The sequence below is a fragment of the Haliotis rufescens genome, unplaced genomic scaffold, assembly GCF_023055435.1.
Source record: "Haliotis rufescens isolate VD_foot unplaced genomic scaffold, xgHalRufe1.0.p SCAF_5, whole genome shotgun sequence".
Taxonomy (NCBI): Eukaryota; Metazoa; Mollusca; class Gastropoda; order Lepetellida; family Haliotidae; genus Haliotis; species Haliotis rufescens.
In genome coordinates, this window is record NW_025964223.1 from 39811164 (window position 1) to 39831907 (window position 20744).

The window sequence follows — 20744 nt, forward strand, 5'->3', positions numbered from 1 at the left end:
GACCAATGAAATGACTGACAAGAAGTCGACATTAGCCAATCAGAAGGCAGCTTTCTTGTGCTCTACGGCACTAATTTCAAATTGGCGACTACGCTTGTAAACATAATTTGACAAATTCTCGATAAAAAAATTGAAACCGAAAAAAAAGAACATTCTGGAATGGCTAATAGATGGTCTAGATTGTATGGATTCAGTCCTTAAGGCCGTAACAATCGTTCGGAATACCCTGTGTTAAAGTTTTCGAGGTTGCATGATTAGAAATCACATTCCGACTGTCACTTTCATGATCTGGTAAACGACGCTCTGATTGGTCGGATGAAAGGTCGTTCTGACGTGACTCCTAATGGGATGTCCTCAGATCTTTGTTTAGCGGTAGCGAGAGCTATCTGATTTTAATGAGATTGTACGTGTGTACGACATAACTCGACGTAGCTGTTCTAAGTTTCATTTCACTGAAAATATCAAACAAAACTCAAGCTGTGCTTTATTAAGAGTCCACTCTTGACACATTCACATCTGGAACCTGTACACTCGGTCGGCATCAACAGACTGCAACAGACTGACCCACGAGCACACACGTCTCTCCTGCTGTAGTGCACGGATTCAGTTTCCGGGTGGTGATGTTTTTCTCAAGTTTGTTAAGCACTTCACGGAAAAAAACTACGAGTTCGAGGCACACGTGTCTGCTCTCGGCACTACCCTCCAACTGTGACGTTGAAAGTACCCTGCCCGTCTTTGCCCCGGGAGAGACTACGTCCCCAGTGCCCATGGTTGCCAAAGATGATTTGGTGATCGTGTCATGGTACAGACAGCCTCCAAAGCTTTTGGAACAATGTTGTGCTTCAACGTTGAAATAACATTGAGTTTTGGTAGGATTTGAAAGTTGTGATGATGTTGAAATGTGTGGATGTTAAACCTTTATCAGATCTCAGTGTTTAAAAAATGTTGTGCTTCAGCGTTGAAATGATTTTGATGTTTGTCTTGATTTGAAAGTTTTTGTTGTTGTTGTTGTTGTTTAACGCCGCTCTCGGCAATATTCCAGCTATATGACGGCGGTCTGTAAATAATCGAGTCTGGACCAGACAATCCAGTGATTGACATCATGAGCATCGACCCACGCTATTGGGATACGATGACATGCATCAACCAAGTCAGCGAGCCTGACCACCCGATCCCGTTAGTCGCCTCTTACGACAAGCGTAGTCGCCTTTTACGGCAAGAATGGGTTGCTGAAGACCTATTCTAACCTGGCTCTTCACGGGTCTTAAAATTTGATGTAGATGATGAAGAAATATGGAAGTTGAATCAACATCAGATATCAATATTGAAAACAATGTTAGATTTCAAAATATTTCAAATATCGAACAGCCAATGCTAATTCAATGTTGAAAACCATGCAAGATTTCAATATATTTTCAAATACCAAAAGGCCAATGTTGAAATAATGTTAATACAATGTTTTTCAAAGTATCAACCCTGATCAACCAAATTTCAACATTGAAACAATGTCATGTTGCCTGCTGGGTGGGTAGCAACGTTGTCCACAGCATCAATCGCTTGGTTGCCCAGATTATTTACAAGCCGACGTAATTTTAATGTTGCTGAGTGCGACGAAAAATAACATTCACTTACACTCGGTCCGGGGTCCACGTCCAGTTCAGAACACCAACTATAGAGGCTCATGTCCAACTGACCTGTCTGAGCTTTTCGTACTGAAGTGAAACGAACACTTGGCAGCACCGTGTCGGGACACCATCGGTTGATCAATTGCAGTGTTTGACACACTGACCATATTCAAATGCATGTTTTACAGTGGAACCTCGTTGTGTCGAACTCGTGGGACCTTAAAAAAGATTTATTTAGGGTTCGGGGGAACCAACAACGTTCGATACTTGGGAATACCAAATGAGTTCGAGACAACCGGGAATTCGACACATCCAGTTCAGCAGATCCGAGTATAAATGATGAATATAGAACGTCACAGGGATCTGATGGTGAGTTCGAGACAACCGGGAGTGCGACACATCCACGTTCGGCACAACGAGGTTCGACTGGATATCCAAAAGTACCTGTTTCTGCTCATATACAATTGGTTTTGGTCCATGTTGTACTCATGATTGTTTTACACTGTTATATTTGTGAGTGAATAAACTGAAAAAGCTACCCGAAGACGTGTTTCAACATGCCTAAAGTTGATTTCTCCCAACTTTATTTCCCACATGAGGATTCTAGGCAGGAACAGGTTAGAAGTGCCCGATGTTTGTCATCGAACCATCATACCACAGGGTTACACATTGGGACCAAGACTCTGTTCGGCCATGGCCGTTCCACTATGCGATCTTAGTGCCAGGATCATAGTACTGGTCAGTGTTAAAAGAAAGGGTCATTGAGTTTTGTTTGAGGCCGCTTTGAACAGTATTCCAGGTTTATCATGGCGTGTCAGATTGATGTGGAAGGAAGGCCCGAAGTAATGCAGGTCTCGGACGTTTACATCTTTGGTGAAACCCACGAGCATGATGCAGTGTTAGAATATGATATTTAAACACAGGGCCATAGCTGATTGCGCGTCATCTTGCGCCACACGCGTGAATTTACCGATGCCATCTTCCTCTAGATAAAGACTCGAATATTTACAGGCAGCTATCATATACATGAAGTTAAATAATGATGACTACAGTAAAATCAACCCTCTCTCACATTTCAGACTTTGAAGGAATTATGTATGTTACACTTGTGCCAAAGAGCAAGAGCAATACTAGCGTGTCCATTCCCATCTAAGGTTGATATTCGTGCCAGTAACGGGTCACATGACAATGTTTTAACACCAATGTGTTAAATTTAATTGAATTAAGAATTTGTATAGCGCATTTTCAAATTAACAACTGCTGAAATGCCTTTCGACCATGGTTGATCTAGTCCAAGGTTTTCTTGAAGAGACAGGTTTTCGGTGTCTTTTGACAGTTCACTTTTTCTGTTTCTCGGATTTCTTATAGCAGATTGTTCCATAGCAATGGGCCAGCATGTTGAATGTCCTGGTATAATGTGCGGCATGACGGGTAGAGTAACATCTTCCTTGTTCACATATTATTTCTAAGTGACCAATTTGACGCGATGCTAATCCCAGACATTGGGTGACTTGGTACGTTGACACTGCTGGAGGACGTTGTCTGTGCGTGGCGACGCCCATGCTGTCTGATACCTGTATTGGTCAACGGGTCGGGCAAGTGGTGTACATCGATATGATTGAGTGCTGTTTGAAGGCTTCATCTATTATCAGAATAGTGTAGTCGATAACATAAATATACACGTATTTTGCAAGTCAGTGCTCTCGCTTGTCACAAGTGCCAACTAAAAATAGGTACGAGTGGTCACAATCTCATTAACATCAGATCCTTTACTCAAATACGATAGCTCTCTGCGGGAAGATCTGGTGATACGTTCATCAGTGGTCACGTCAGGTGAAATTTCTTTTCGTTTGTTTGTTGTTTAACGCCACACTCAGCCATATTCCAGATACATGGCGTCAGTCTCCAAATAATAGAGTCCGGACCAGACAATCCAATGATTGACATCATGAGAATCGATCTGCCCAGTTGGGATACGATGACATGCATCAACCAAGTCAGCGAGCCTGATCACCCGATCCCTTTAGTCGGCACTTACGACAAGCTTTGGTTGCTGAAGACCAATTCTAACCCGGATCTTCACGGGTAGTGGAAAGATTCGGTATGTAGTGAAACATTCAAAGCATGATACTTGATTTCTGTATCTCGAAAATGAACTAAAACGACAAATTCTGTGGTAAGTGGAAAGTACAACAGCAACATTTTATTGTGGATAATTCATACACCCTGTCACTTCTGAGCGCCGAAGCATGTTTACCCCAAAGGGAGTTCCTTCGAAGGAACATCTGTTTTCTGTGTGGGTTTTCACAGGGCTCAAGAACCCTTCTTTAGATTTGGTTCACCTCCTATAACATTGTCCTCAGGTGTCAATGCAGAGAGAATCGTATCGGTGTAAGAGATCTGATTTGAATGAGACTGGGGACAGACCATGCGGCTGATTGTGTGTCATCGTGTGACGACTTGGGCCGTTGCTCATATCTTTCCTGCCTTGTTTAACAACAGTCACACATTAACTAACTCCCATCCTTAAAGGCTTCATGGGAAAAGATAAGGTCTTAATTTGACTGAGAGTAACTGTTTCGATTTTATACCACAATGTACTTTCAACTTTACTTCAAAGGTTGTCATCCTGCGGTCATTCTAAACGCTGCTTAATCTCCAAACAAGGCTCACATCATTGTGCTCTGTTTATCGTCGCGGCAGTTTTCTACACCTAATCATAAATGGTAGTTTTAGCAGAAAGTGTGTCGTGCAGAAAGGGAGTTCCATTATGACGAATTTAGGTCACATGTTACTTTTGGTCTCAAAGCTTTATTTTGATCATACCTCCATGTCATAATGATGAGATCTGATTGGTCTACGTGATCTTGACAAAATACTGTGTATCCCACCTTGGAGGGGAATACATTTCTCATCAGGTGAATAAATCCCTTATACCCCGCCAAGAGAAACATTGGCTGCACGTGGATTTTTGAGAGGCAGAATAAATCCCGTGTAACCTGCTTCCAAGCAAAAGGCCGCACGTTTTCCCCTCCGAGTCAATGAAAGTCGCATGACAAAGCACAAGCTAACCTCCGCTCAATCGAACAGCTGTTGTCTATCTATTTTGAATTTGTTTTAATGCAATAAATTCATTCATGTTTATATTAAACACGTTGGTAAGATAAATTCGTTATAGCAGGATCACTTAGGGTTCATGGTGTTTTATGCGTCACTCGTTAGGGTTTTTTACAACTCGCCTCCGGTCTCGTGGAATATAACCTAACGCGGGATGTATAAAACCCCATAAACCCCTCGTCATCCTGCTACAACTTACAGTGTATTGCTCGATTACTTCCTATAAAAGATGGAGGACGTTATCATCTATTTTCCTTCCACCGAAATACAAAAAAACTAAGTTAACAGCAAATAAATTGTATTTCTATTCAAAACCATTTAGTTACATTACTGTCCTGAAAAAATACGAATGCATTGAGAACCATGCAGATATGCATGTACACGTTCGTTTCTTCTGTTTGATAAATAGTGCATGTACAAATACATTTGATATAATTTGTTATGACCTAACATTAAAATTAGACAATCCAGTGTAACGACAGAACAACGAATCCGATATTGTCATATAATAATTACAATCATGAAATGACCCGTGAAGATCCGGGGAAGAATAGGTCTTTAGCAACCCATGCTTACCATAAAAGGCGACTATGCTTGTCGTAATAGGCGATTAACCGGATCGAGTGGTCAGGCTCGCTGACTTGGTTGATGCATGCCATCGTATCCCAATTGCGTAGATCGATTATTTTTCAGACCGCCGTCAAATAGTTGGAATAGTGCGGCGTTAAACAACAAACAAACAAACAACAACAGTCATGAAATAGCTGTCAATATTGAACTATCCAAATCTAGTACAACACATGCGACCTGTCATTGTACGAAGGACGTATCTCAGTAGCCGAGGTATAGGACAGATAAACTCAATACCACGATACCACGATAAGCTGAGTGAAAGTTTACAAGATAGGAAGATGTGTGGCTCTTCTGTCGCATTCGAAGACACGTATGTGTTTTACTGGTCGTAAGGGAAGACGAAATCGGACCAGATAAGACCAGATCGTACCCAGACGGCGCGGGTCGTTGCTCATGCTGTCGGTTCCTGCTTTTCCTGTCAGGACTGAATTATTCACAGGCCGCCGTGATCTAGCGGGAAAACTGCTGAATGCGGCGTTAAACAACATTCCCACTTACTCACATAGAAGTCCAGAATCTCGATAAGAGTCCAGGTTCATGTCGCGAATTTCACGGTTTCCAAAATTCGAGGTAACAAATGCTAACCCCAGTACTCGACATTAACTTCTAAAATGCAGTGTTCATTGACCTCTAGTTACTGATCAAACGTCCTCTTCTTTGGGGACCACACCACCAACAGCTTTGTCCAGCTTCTCCTTCAGTCGAGCGATCTCCTTATCTTTCTGAAATCAGTCAATGAAGTAATAATGGCCTATTTCCAACCAAATGACTGTATAATGAGTTTGTTGATCTCCTAGCAATTGTATTTTCGTGACAATTTCATTGACATTATAATATGGATATAGGTATTGCCAGAGTGATATGTAACCTTCTTCCATGTAAGTTCAGTAACAGTACATAAGCAGTGAGTTCGTAGTCGACATTACTTGATCTTTACATGTTACAGTAACTGTTAAATATGTTGAGTAACAGTACATTAGTATTGACATGGTTATCGTCTTTACTTGATTCCAATATTTAGTGAACATAGAAAGAGTACATTAGCATTGACTTGGTTGTCGTCTTTACTTGATTATAATTTGTAGTGAGTTCAGTAAGAGTACATTAGCATTGACTTGGTTGTCGTCTTTACCTGATTATAATTTGTAGTGAGTTTAGAAAGAGGACATTAGCATTGACTTGGTTGTCGTCTTTACTTAATACTTACATTTTACTGTCAGGTAAGGTCAGTAACAGTAAATTAGCATTGACTTGGCAGTCGACATTACTTGATAGTGAAGATTCAAATTTTGAAGGAGACCAAAGATCGTTTACGTTAGACCAGCCACACATATCATCGTGCTATATGAAGGACATTTCATCTGGATTACAACGCTCCGATCTACTGATCTCTTTAGAGCAGTGTTAACATATAAATAAACATACATGTACGTAGGAACAGGAATGGTTGCTAGTTATTTGAACTAAAAAGAAAAGTTCAACTTTTGGCCGGATCATTTCTTACAGGCTGGTGATGCAACTTGCTGGTACGACGTTCGGTCATCATGATAAAACATGTGTGTTTAATTCATACACTGGTATCAAACTTGTGAAGCATGTTTTTCAAGTCTCCCGCCGTGATATTGATACGGGAGGCTAAAGCCTCTATCACTCAGTCACTCAGCACTGTGAGATATCACGAGGAGTCAGAAAATGGACTTATTTTACCTTGCATAGCAAGAGATTAAAGACAACGACGTAAAACAACATTCACTCACTCGCACATCTTTATTGGTATCTAGTTCACTACCACTCTGAAAAACACGGTAAGTTGGGTTTGCCAGTATAATCGCAGGAAAATCACGTCCTGTTAGCCTAACGTCAATGCAAAACACAGGTCATGACAAAACTTATATTGTCATTCCAACTTCCGATGTACATGTCTGTCGCTACTCACCTCCTTCAGTTGTAGCTCCAAGATGTTTATCTTCGCGGTGTGAACGTTGCTCTGCATGGTGTTCACTGCGGCGCCGTTGGTGGCGGTTGTGGTTTCGACGATGTCAACACTATTTGTCCTGACTGCAACGATCTAGAATAAGAAAGGGTTCTCGGTGAATCACACGGGTAGTGGAGGGCACGGAGAATGCGTTTACGTTTTACTCCCCTGTCGGGCAGGGACCCCACATCGGTGAGAAGAACAGGTTCGATTCCGGGAGCATGTTTGATCGTAACCTGTCGGCTCAGTGGGCATTAAGTGGAGACAAGCTGTACCTACCTCAGACACAATGACGAAATATGCTGGGACACGATGCACTTACCTTAAACACATTGAAGAGATACGGTGTGCCTACTTGAAGACAGTGGTGAGATACGTTGTGCCTAGCTTGAAGACAGTGGTGAGATACGGCGTACCTACCTTGAAGACAGCGGTGACATTCGGTGTACCTACCTTGAAGACAGTGGTGAGATACGGTGTACCTACCTTGAAGACAGTGGTGAGATACGTTGTACCTACCTTGAAGACAGTGGTGAGATACGCTGTAACTATCTTGAAGACAGTGGTGCGATACGCTGTACCTATCTTGAAGACAGTGGTGAGATACGCTGTACCTACCTTGAGGACAGTGGTGGGATACGCCGTACCTACCTTGAAGATAGTGATGAGATACGCCGTACCAACCGTGAAGACAGGCATGAGATACGTTGTACTGATTACCTTGAAAACAGTGGTGAGATACGTTTAACTACCGTGAAGACAGTGGTAAGATACGCTGTACCTACCTCGAAGACAGTGGTAAGATATGTTGTACCTATCTTGAAGACAGTGGCGAGATACGTTGTACCTACCTCGAAGACAGGGGTAAAATACGCTGTACCTACCTAGAAGACAGTGGTTAGATATGTACCTACCTTTGACACAAAGATGAGATATCGTGTACCTACCTTTGACACAAAGATCAGATATTGTGTACCTACCATTGACACAAAGATCAGATATCGTGTACCTTCCTTTGACAATATGATGAGATATCGTGTACCTACCCTTGACACAAATATGAGATATCGTGTACCTACATTTGACACTATTTAAAGATATCGTGTACATACCTTTGACACAAAGATCACATATCGTTTACCTACATGTACCTATGACACAAAGATCAGATATCGTGTACCTACCTTTGACACAAAGATGAGATATCGTTTTACCTACCTTGGGTACAACGATAAGATATCGTGTACCTACCTTTGACACAAATCAGATATTGTGTACCTACCTTTGACACAAAGATCAGATATCGTGTACCTACCATTGACACAAAGATCAGATATCGTGTACCTACCTTTGACACAAATATGAGATTTCGTGTACCTACCTATGACACAAAGATCAGATATAGTGTACCTACCATTGACACAAATCAGATATCGTGTACCTACCTTTGACACAAAGATGAGATATCGTGTACCTACCATTGACACAAAGATCAGATATCGTGTACCTACCTTTGACACAAATATGAGATATCGTGTACCTACCTTTGACACAAATATCAGATATTGTGTACCTACCATTGACACAAAGATCAGATATCGTGTACCTACCTTTGACACAAAGATCAGATATCGTGTACCTACCATTGACACAAAGATGAGATATCGTGTACCTACCTTTGACAATATCATGAGATATCGTGTAACTTCCTTTGACACAAAGATGAGATATCGTGTACCTACCTTTGACACAAAGATGAGATGTCGTGCACCTACCTTGGGTACAACAATGAGATGTCGTGCACCAAGCTTGGGTACACCGATGAGATGTCGTGCACCAACCTTGGGTACAACGATGAGATGTCGTGCACCTACCTTGGGTACAACGATCAGATATCGTGTACCTACCTTGGGTACAACGATGAGATGTTGTGCACCTACCTTTGACACAAAGATGAGATATCATGTACCTACCTTTGACACAAAGATGAGATATCGTGTACCTACCATTGACACAAAGGTCAGATATCGTGTACCTACCTTTGACAATATGATGAGATATCGTGTACCTACCCTTGACACAAATATGAGATATCGTGTACCTACATTTGACACTATTTAAAGATATCGTGTACATACCTTTGACACAAAAGATCACATATCGTGTACCTACCTTTGACACAAATATGAGATATCGTGTACCTACCTTTGACACAAATATCAGATATTGTGTACCTACCATTGACACAAAGATCAGATATCGTGTACCTACCTTTGACACAAAGATCAGATATCGTGTACCTACCTTTGACAATATGATGAGATATCGTGTACCTACCCTTGACACAAATATGAGATATCGTGTACCTACATTTGACACTATTTAAAGATATCGTGTACATACCTTTGACACAAAGATCACATATCGTGTACCTACCATTGACACAAAGATCAGATATCGTGTACCTACCTTTGACACAAAGATGAGATGTCGTGTACCTACCTTGGGTACAATGATGAGATGTCATGCACCTACCTTGGGTACAACGATGAAATGTCGTGCACCTACCTTGGGTACAACGATGAGATAGCGTGTACCTACCTTGGGTACAACGATCAGAAAGCGTCTACCTACCTTGGGTACAACGATGAGATGTCGTGCACCTACCTTGGGTACAACGATGAGATAGCGTCTACCTGTCTTGGGTACAACGATCAGATAGCGTGTACCTACCTTGGGTACAACGATGAGATAGCGTCTACCTACCATGGGTACAACGATGAGATGTCGTGTACCTACCTTGGGTACAACGATAAGATGTCGTGTACCTACCTTGGGTACAACGATGAGATGTCGTGCACCTACCTTGGGTAAAACGATCAGATGTCGTGTACCTACCTTGGGTACAACGATGAGACGTCGTGCACCTACCTTTGGTACAACGATCAGATAGCGTGTACCTACCTTGGGTACAACGATGAGATGTCGTGTACCTACCTTGGGTACAACGATGAGATGTCGTGTACCTACCTTGGGTACAACGATGAGATAGCGTGTACCTACCTTGGGTACAACGATGAGATTTCCTGCACCTATCTTGGGTACAACGATGAGATGTCGTGCACCTACCTTGGGTACAACGATCAGATAGCGTCTACTTACCTTGGGTACAACGATGAGATGTCGTGTACCTACCTTGGGTACAACGATGAGATGTCGTGTACCTACCTTGGGAACAACGATGAGATGTCGTGGACCTACCTTGGGTACAACGATGAGACACATGGTTACGGTCGTGGCGATGATCACGATGATGGAGGTCAGAGCATAGTTGAGTTCAATCTGTGACCCCAGGGTCATGGAGACAGTGACCCCCAGGAAACTCAACACTATCACGTTGTAGATACAAAGGCCAATCATCTTAGAGTCGTTCAAACCATCAAGTTTTACCTGTGTGCAAACATGAAGATTTTCCTCATCGGCTTCCATATTGATTGAGAATATGTCATTGATTACATATATTTTCTTCTCCTTAGGACCTGTTCATCTATGTACAATATTGACTACGGCGCGGAACTGATATTCTTACATTATAACCGTGCCAAAATATACGTGTAAGACCCACACTACTTCAGGCTTTCCTAAATAAGCTGATACACCGCGACATATAACTGAAATATTGTTCAAAGCGGCTTAAAATCCGACAATTACAGTTCCACTGTAATATTTCCACACAGAAACAGGCGCAAAAGAGCGTGACATTATCACCCCGTAAAAGGGATCAGTGTGGAATTATATTTGCATTCTCAACTCCCTGGGAAGTATTACCTGCTGGAATTAACAAGTATACAAATCAGATTGTTCATAGAAATACTTCAAAGACGTTAAGTTTAATTCCGTTCTAAGATATGTCGTAACGAGTTCTACCCAAGTTGGAGGTATCTAGTACTTTTCCATTAACCAAGCACCAGTAAACTACGCAGTATTATCATGACACGTTCAATAACACGCCTTTTCGTCAATTTCCATAAACATACCCGAATGACCACGAGAAATTAGATATAATGAGCACTGCTAATGGTTATATCCACCAGAAGATGGACATAATCGATCAAGCGATTATTTCTTCGAATATTTCTGAACAGCAAAATTAGTCTGTATTTTCAGGTGAGTGTTGTTTATTAGCAGGGTCATTAGGGATCTGAAGTTTAACCAATGTGATCAAGTTGTGGTTTAGGTAGTGGGTTATGCTGAGATTGTACGGAAATGTCACTAGTGTTCATTACTGAATCTAGTTATATATCATTGTCTTGTCAATTACAGATGCATTATCAGTTGCATTAAGGGTATCGGGCAAAAATAGTCTCATTATCGTTAATAATATACTACCTGTTTCCTTGTAACCAACCATTAATAAACTGATGTGTTGATATATTTCTCGTTTTAAGATTTACTCGTGTAGGTCGATGGTTAGATATGGAACAGATGTCATGTATGTAGAATAATTACAGGTTGAACCAACGGGAAATGTATAATATCAGTAGGAATGCCTGTTGTCTTTTCATACTTCTTGCATATCATATTACGGTGTTAAACACACAAGCAAACAAAACAAACATATTAAAATGCTTTGAATGATTAGGAGCAAGGGTGGCCCGTGAATCTCAGCAAGAGGCCGCAATTCGCTCTACAGGATTGTGTGTCAGAAACCTATTATAGTGGGTTCGAATCCCATATTTACCCGTGTTATGTGTCTAGGTTTGGTTTTATTTCGCTTTTCAAAGTGGCGTTAAATCCAAATATATATCCCCATAAATATTGTTCTTGCAATTGTTCCTCATTATGAAATAATAAAACTGTCACGAATTTTCTATTAAAACTTGAATACATAGCATTAAATGCACTATGTATCATGAGTGAGTGAGTTGAGTTTAGCGCAGAGTAATGTACAAGCGGTTATCAAAACGTTTTGATCCAAGCATACATAGAACTGAAATATTGTCGTGAGCTTTATTAATTTTTTCATATAGTCCCTTTGCACTCTTGTTTGTTCCCGGGATCATAGTGATGGGTGCAGGTCTCATTACCTGTCAATAGCCTAAACTGAAAATCTCGTCTTCCCGAGGCAAGGGAGTTCACTGACTATAAAGGTCCAGTTTCCAGCCTTTCCGAACAAGGCTGCAATTATGGAGTTATATTGTGGCTGGACTAACAAGTCTATGCATATATAGTCCAATCAAAATCGCGTAACGAAATCGACATCCGGTTCGTAAACAACATGGATTTTCAACTACCTTGCCATGTGAAGATGTGAAGATCCAAACTGCGATTATATCTGGTTAAACAGGGTATTTGAGGTAGTGATCAGCATACCTCCATTTCAGTCGATAGCTTCCTATGAACCCATCGGGCCCAAAATGTGGCGCTGTCCATGAAAGATTGTTTCCATTGACCAACATGAGTGAGTGAGTATGAATTTTCGCCGCTTTTAGCAATATGCCAGCAATATCATGGCGGGAGATACCAGAAATGGGCTTCACACATTGTACCCATGTGGGGAAACGAACCGGGGCCTTTGGATTGAAGAGCGAACGCTTTAACCACGAGGCTACCCCACCGCCCCTCTTGACAAATATGAGAAGTCTGTGGTCTTGAAGACAAGTCAGTGATTGATATCATGAGCATCGTGCTACGCAGTTGGGATACTATGACGTGCATCAATCAAGTCAGTGAGTCTGACCTCCCGATCCCGTTAATCGCCTCTTACGAAAAGCGTGGGTTGCTGAAACAATTTGAGGACTGCTATATACTCAGTTTTGTCCAGTGCAATGATGAGGAGTAGTTTAACTCAGAATCGAGGTCATTTATCAGCAGCGACAGCAAGTCACTGGACTGAAAGAAGCGAAATTGTGAAAGATAAATCAACAAACACAGGCCAATACTAATTTATGTCACACATAAGCTTAACAGCCTAGATATGCCAGACTCAAAACAGACCCTTGTAATGCTATGTAAATACACGTATATTATATCAGGAGTGATAAACTATTAGAATTATATACACTACATCATTTAATTTTACTATTTCATTCTCGATATTGATATTCACGAAAGAGGGAGGTGTCGATTCCCTAATCTATTAAAGCAACATTATTCAATTTTATACTTTAACAGCGTTCATCCATCCATCCATCCATACATACATACATACATACATACATACATACATACATACATACATATTTCTAGAATAGTGCCGTCAAATTAACAATAATCGTAAAATAACGAGGCATATTAATTACCTTGTTTAAAAATATGTATTTAACTTCCTATTAAAAGAATACTAGTTTATATAATGTTTCTGTCTCTTCTACTTCACGTGTGCATTCGTGATTCACTGTCACAACGAGTGAGTGAGATGGGTTTCGCCAGCTTTAGGCAATATTCCAACAAATTCATGGCGAGGTGCATGTCTTCACACATTGTACCCATTTTGGGGGTCGAGTCCTTGTCTTTAGCCAGATGAACCAACCCTTTAAGAACGAGACTACCCTAACGTACACGATTAGAAGAAAAAGTGTTTGAGTAGAGCTTTCAAAGGCTTGAACCAAAACCCGATATTGAAACTATCGAAATAGTGCCGGTCCCCTTGCGCTAAGTGGGCATTCAAAGGATTCCACTCAATAACAATTAGTGCCATGTTGTCAGCACCGCGTAGCGTTTATCGCTGGGGAGACTTCCACCCGATAGTTTACACAAACCAATATTGACACAAGTATAAGGGGTAGGAAGCAGGCCAGAGTGACCCACCAATTATGCAGTTTACTTCCCCACTAATTATGAACTGGTCAGTGGAAAACCTTTGTCTTCTAATCATACCCTCAGATGGGGCAGCGTGTGGTTGGTGGTGGACACTCGTCAAGCCAAGTTAAGGCAACAATTAGACAGAGAGACATTAATAATCCATGAACCAAGGGGACTTTGGCCATGCAGAGAATTGCACTCTGTGTAATCATATCCTGGTCAATAGAACAAATTCTTGAGATTATTAGGAGTGTACCAAGTTGGGTTAACGACCATGGGACGGACAATCCTCAAAGTACATCTCTGATACAGTTCGCACCTAGTTGCGATCGACACTCGACATGGCGTATTCAAATTGGTACGAGGAAATTAGGTCTACTTAAAAAGATCAATGACAGGTGTTAGTTTCACGTCTCCGCCAGTGTATATCGGTAGATGAGTAGTGAGTGAGTGAGGTATTACGCTTTTAGCAATTTACCGTAATATCACGGCTGGGGACACCAGAAATGGGCTTCACACATTATACACATGTTGGAAATTGAACCAGGCCTTCAGCGTGACGAGCGAACGTTTCAACCAGATGAAAGATTTAGGTGTATCTAGATAGAAATATATATATATATATATATATATATATATATATATATATATATATATACAGAGAGAGAGAGAGAGAGAGAGAGAGAGAGAGAGAGAGAGAGAGAGAGAGAGAGAGAGAGAGAGAGATGCATAAGATGATCAATAATTACATTGATACCAGACAGTATACGGATATGATGTTGTGGCTTTATAGTGTTGAGCCCCTTAGGTCGTATGATCGTGGGTTCGAATACTAAATTCGTCCTGATCGTATATCATTTGTCAGCACCATACCCGTGCTCCTGTGTTTCACCAAAGTAGTAAACGACTCAGACCTACATCAGGTAGGGCTTTCCTACCACCACAAGCTGACACGCTAATGAAACTGCAAAACTTTCAATGCGAAATTAAACCCAACACTCACTATTGGAGTGTGTTTGGGGATGGTAAATATCCTGCATTAGGAATAAACATTGTATTTAGCGAGCCTTGGCGAGCTAAATACATAGTGTTTATTGCTAATACAGGATATTTACCATCCCCAAACACACAAGCTTGATAACTTCTCTATCATATAATGTCATTCTTTAATTTTGTGGCTCAAAATCGCTTTCCCTCTCTCACAAACATTACCGAAACATTGCGAGTTGTCCTGGAATGCGCGCATTAATATTTATTACTTCATAGGGTAAGTGATGTGTCAGTCGGACAGTGACAGTAGACAATAAAGTTCCAACTGAAATCTGTTTCTTATAACAATATTTATTGTTTTTAATTGCCTTTCGCGGCAGTCCATCGGTCTGTCCGCTAGAGTAACTGCCCTTTGTTAAAGGGAAGCTACTCTAACCCTAGTCTAAGAGACGCCACGGCCACGGTCAGACGTTGTTGACAGTCGGTTTGTCCTGTCATAACGTTAAGAAGTGTAGTCAGATGTACACACAGCAGCAAAACGAAACAAGGTAACAATTCAAATATATTTCGGCCAAATCAAACTATTTTAATTTGTGGAGAACGTTTCAAGCCGCCGCAGAGGTCTACAAGCACAGATATGGCTACTGATCCCGCTTGGCTAGGCCTCGTGCCCTCGCAAAATTGTTTCGGAATTTATATCTCCAAAGTTGCAAAAACTTATAAAATGCCCTAGCTACGTCACAGTTAGACACGGATTTTCAGTATATTAGACTGTGCTTTTGATAATGATAGCAATTATCCCTGTAGTTTATCCAGATTCCAGATGGTTAATTCTGACTCGATCGCCGCATGACGAGGGCGACGCCATGTTTGTTTATAAACAGTGAAAGTAGTCCCTACTTGACCTTTGATATTTGCATCCCTATCCGCATATGACCCCAACGGATATCGTTTTTATCCGTTGGCTTCATCCTGCCGAGAAACCTCCCCATTATATGATAATGTAAGTTATCAACCGATCTCGAGGGGTATATGGTGTGATGTACCCTGTGTGTGAACCTATGTACACAGTGCCATAAGAATGTCTGCATTTTCATTGAGTAAGCAAAACTCGTAACAGACGACGCAAACGAACGATGCTACTTCCATTTACCCAACGAATTCAAATGAACATCGGTTTATTTCAGAAACTTAACTATACTTATGCGAGATAAGCAAGTTACCTAAGCTGTTATCCGATTTCCCAGTGAATTACATGAGAAATAATTGCCTAATCCTCAGCCAATCAATACCATTTTTTGGGCAGTTCCCTGGCAGAATTGGTCTTTGACAACCCATGCTTGCCGTGAAAGGCGACTGTGCTTGTAAGAGGCGACTAACGGGATCGGGTGGTCAGGCTCGCCGACTTGGTTGATGCATGTCATCGTATCCCAATTGCGTAGATCGATGCTCATGATGTCAATCTCTGAATTGTTTGGTCCCGCTCGATTATTTACAGACCGCCGTCATACATATTGGTGAGTGGAGTGCGGCGTTAAACAACACACATACTACAGGATGGGTCACTGTAATACATTTTATATAAAATCAATCGCAGTTATATCTTATCAAAATGGTGTCGACAACTCGAGCAACTTACATTCTCCTATATTTTGATCATATACTCAATCCACGGGATCAATGAATAAACATGTATTGACCAAACTGTTTTTCATGTTTGCAAAGAAATTCCTTTCATCGTTATAATTACTATATCAATACTATTGTGTTGCAATGACTGTAAGTTAATAATTGATTTCGTGTATCAACCCAAACTCAATCAGTTAATCTCTGTGTATTCACCTTCCGGGTTTCCCAGGCGAGGAAAGTCCCCAGCAGCAGTAGGATTCCCTGGATTCCGAACAGAGTTCCAACAAAGTAGATCTGTTTGGTCGACGTACACGTTTCCACGTGACTCCGTATCTCGACGTCCCTGTCTTCATACACCTGGGAAGATAAATCCCCGCGTACATTTCAAAATATGTATTTTGCTAAATGGGTGTAAATGTTGAAGGTAAAATGATATACTGAAATACACAATATTGGTAAATTAACCTCAGTGGGTCAGTCTGATAACCACACAGATGCTTCTTGGGTGGTCGGGTCGTTTAAGGAGCCCCAGAGTTGCGTCCCTTGGTCTTGTCAGGATTCATTGGTCAAGTGTTCGAATACCAGGTCTGATTATGATCCAAAGTTGGTCGGCAACATACTCGTGTTCGAGGGCTTCACCAAAGTGATAAACGTCTAAGACTTTAAGACGACTAAGCACCATTTAATACTTTCCTCTCGTGTTCAGTTAATAACTGAAATACTGCACTCAAATCGACATTAAACCCAATACAGAGGAAGTGCGGAAGTATGGCCTGTTCTCCTCGTTTGTAAACACGACCATTCATGTCATATCGGGACAAGCCGAACGGCGGTTCCGGATCCCGGAAAGGGGCGAAAGGTGCTTGGTTCGTGTTTTCCCCAATAATACAGGCCTTTACTAAGATTTATTTAAATATGTTGTACGTTTATGTAGCTGAAATGTCTTTGTAAAAAAACCACTTTCACATTTATCAAAGACGGTAAAAATAACAGATAGACCTTGTTAGATTAATTTCAGGGCTAACACACTTCAAAATAATAGCCGAATAGGCCGATAAAAATTGAGGCACTCTATCTTTCCATTAACATATAATACATTGGTACATTCAGTGGACAATAGTTTTCACTTCTACTTGTAGTCCTGCGTCGCATACCGCCATTAACCAACCTACATGTACCGAGATTACTAACACCAGCGTATAACGGTGTGATTTTACACAAATTATTTAATTGCAAAGTATCTTCATTATTACAACTAGCACAGCAATAAATGGTAATTTCAAGTCTTTTAGTATTCATTAAGAGCGATTACTTACAACTGGGTCAAGGTCGTTGTCAATGACCCTAAGTGGGTCAATGAATGTCCAACTAAGTAGGACCACTGTGTTGATTGCAACCAAAACTCCGACCATGACAAATAGTTGACTGTCTTTCAGCACCTGAGACAAAAACATTGTTATTTGTGATGAATGCATCTTTATTGTTATAGTTGACTTAGTTTTCTTCTAATAGAAAAATGAAATGGATCATTATTGAAAATGTACTTGCTTCAATTCAGCAATGTATGAGTTAAGTCATCACAAACAGATATGGTTACTTAAGCTACAACCAATAATTGCATACATTATACTTCGCAATGTATATTAGATGACTGTGGTGAATGTCTATTTACAATGTCCTTGAGTGTTGTATATAGTGTTTCAGGAAAATGAAAAACAAACTGCCTCCAAACACTTTGAACAATATGCAATTTTACCAGTGAGTATAGTCATAAAGTTACTGTAGTAAATAAGCCACTGTTATAACCTTGGGAATACATAAATAATGACGATCATTGTTTAGAATTATTAGAATTTGTTTGTGGTATTATTGCCAAACTGAAAGCCATTTTGGTATTGTCTATATGGTTTTTAAAAAGTGTGTATTTGCCTAAAAGCAGACAGTTCCATTTCCTTGACAGAGGCACTATTATCTGTATCCAAACGTCGTATCGTAAGAATAGAAAAAAAGTTGCAATCCACAGGTCAATCCTATCTTCAAAGATAATCAATGGGGAAAAATGATTTGTTGTCTAAAATTGTGACTGGGATTACGTGACCATGTTGTGTCAGTCCACCGCGGTAGAGTTGATTACCTTCTTCTGTTTCGTGGCGTTCGTGAAGATGACGTGCACCCTCCAGGTCTTTGCGAACAGCGCCCCGAACGCCATGGAGAAGCCCAGCGTCAGGAGGTACACCTTGGACTGTGACACACGAGCACGATACACAACAGAAGTGAGTGCACTAATTCTGTTTAACGCTACAGTCAGCAATATTCAAGTTATCAAATCGGCGTGTGTAATCGAATCTGGGACAGGTCAGTGATTGAGCTACGTTTTATGCCGTCGGGTACTATGCTATCCCGATAACCTCTGAGTATGACCACCTGATTCATTTAGTCGCTTCTAACGGCAAGCATAGGTTGCTGGGGAGTCGTGTTGACCTGGAATCCCCACAGGGGCAAGACATCAGTGGATGAGTGAGTGGCAAGCATGGAGGCATTGACATCGAGTGAGTGAGTGAGTGAGTGAGTGAGTGAGTGGGTGAGTATGGTTTTACGCCGCTTTTAGCAATAATCCAGCAATATTATGGCGGGAGACACCTGAAATGGCCTTCACACATTGTACCCATGTGGGGTATGTCGAAACCGGGTCTTCGGCGTGACGAGCGAACCACTGGGCTACCCCACCGTCCAATGAACATCGAAATGCCCCATGAGGTACAGAGTCTGACTACGCGACCCTCATCACCTCTTAGGACAAGAATGATGTACAGTTGAGTCTCAGTTTAACTAACAACTGGAAATAGAAAGTCTCATTTTTACCAACTGTCGATCCGCAGCTGGAAAGTCTCAGTTTAACCAACTGTCGATCTGGAGCTGGACAGTCTAAGTTTAACGCCAGCTCAACCTTCTAGATACGCATTTGTTACATATATGAGTCTCACTGCATCTTTCTGAAGTGAATGTTGACAATACTGCAATGTAAAGATATGAGGCCATTTCTGAAGTTACTCTTAGACTATGCGCTTCCACAGCGCTGCCAGAATCCAACTGGTTTGAACCAAACATTCGCCTCATATGAGCTCACAACCACCAGGGTGCACGGGCCGCATAGAGCAGAGTTGCGTCCCTTGGGCACCCCAGAAACCTATGATTGTGGGCTTGAATCCCGGTTCGTCCCGATTATGTTTCTAGGTTTGTCAGCATCTAAGTGGATTTCACCAAAGTGGTAAACGTCTGAGACCTGCATGATTTCGGGATATCCTCCCACATTAAGCGGACACGTCGTTATATAAAAGGAATATTGTTCAAAGCGGCTTTAAACCCAACTCACTTGCAACAAATATGTGGTTCATGTCGAGCTTTACTCCCACACTAGCTGACAGTAAAATAGAAACTGCTCAACCTACATATTCATTTGCGAGCCTGTACAGTCTTGCAGGTCCTCGGGGTAGGTGCAAGTGGGGTTTAGTGACCAATGCCATCATAGTTTCATACATACATGAAATCAGTTTACCAGATGTTTCAATCCTACAATCGTTAGTGAAGGACGAAAGAAATGTACGACACAAGCTCGGATTCAGCTTTGTGAAATGGGTGGAGGGGTGCCCGGAAAAGTAATAAAGAAGGTTAAGTCTACTCACAAGACAGAGGCCTGCCACAAGCTCCTTATCAGTCTGCTCTAAGAACACTGTGATGTAGAGGAGTACACATCCCGCAAGAATCACGTTGTTCAGGCGTGGTGACGACATCTTCACAATACTGGTAGAATATAAGTGGAATTATATGTCTGGAATTAGGATAGACTTTAGAATATAAAGTAGACAGTTACATGCGCAAAAATATTTGACAGGCAGTTTGACAATATATATACTTCTTGTTGGGTTCTCGTTGGTCCTGAGGGGCGGTCGGGTAGCCTAGTGGTTAAAGCG

The 20744-nt window shown here is 41.3% G+C and overlaps 1 protein-coding gene across 1 annotated transcript in view; it reads right to left on the reverse strand.

Annotated features, from left to right (window-relative positions):
* Positions 1-5023: 5023 nt before the first annotated feature.
* Positions 5024-20744, reverse strand: part of LOC124112422 (gamma-aminobutyric acid type B receptor subunit 1-like) — a 44741-nt gene continuing 29020 nt past the window's right edge. The window contains exons 10-16 of the mRNA XM_048384362.1: positions 20457-20574; positions 18908-19015; positions 18090-18212; positions 16987-17130; positions 10612-10800; positions 7312-7443; positions 5024-6097 (exon numbers count right to left, since the gene is read on the reverse strand). Of these exons, the coding sequence (XP_048240319.1) occupies positions 6017-6097; positions 7312-7443; positions 10612-10800; positions 16987-17130; positions 18090-18212; positions 18908-19015; positions 20457-20574 (895 nt within the window). The 3' untranslated portion in view covers positions 5024-6016. The remainder of the gene's footprint in view (positions 6098-7311; positions 7444-10611; positions 10801-16986; positions 17131-18089; positions 18213-18907; positions 19016-20456; positions 20575-20744) is intronic.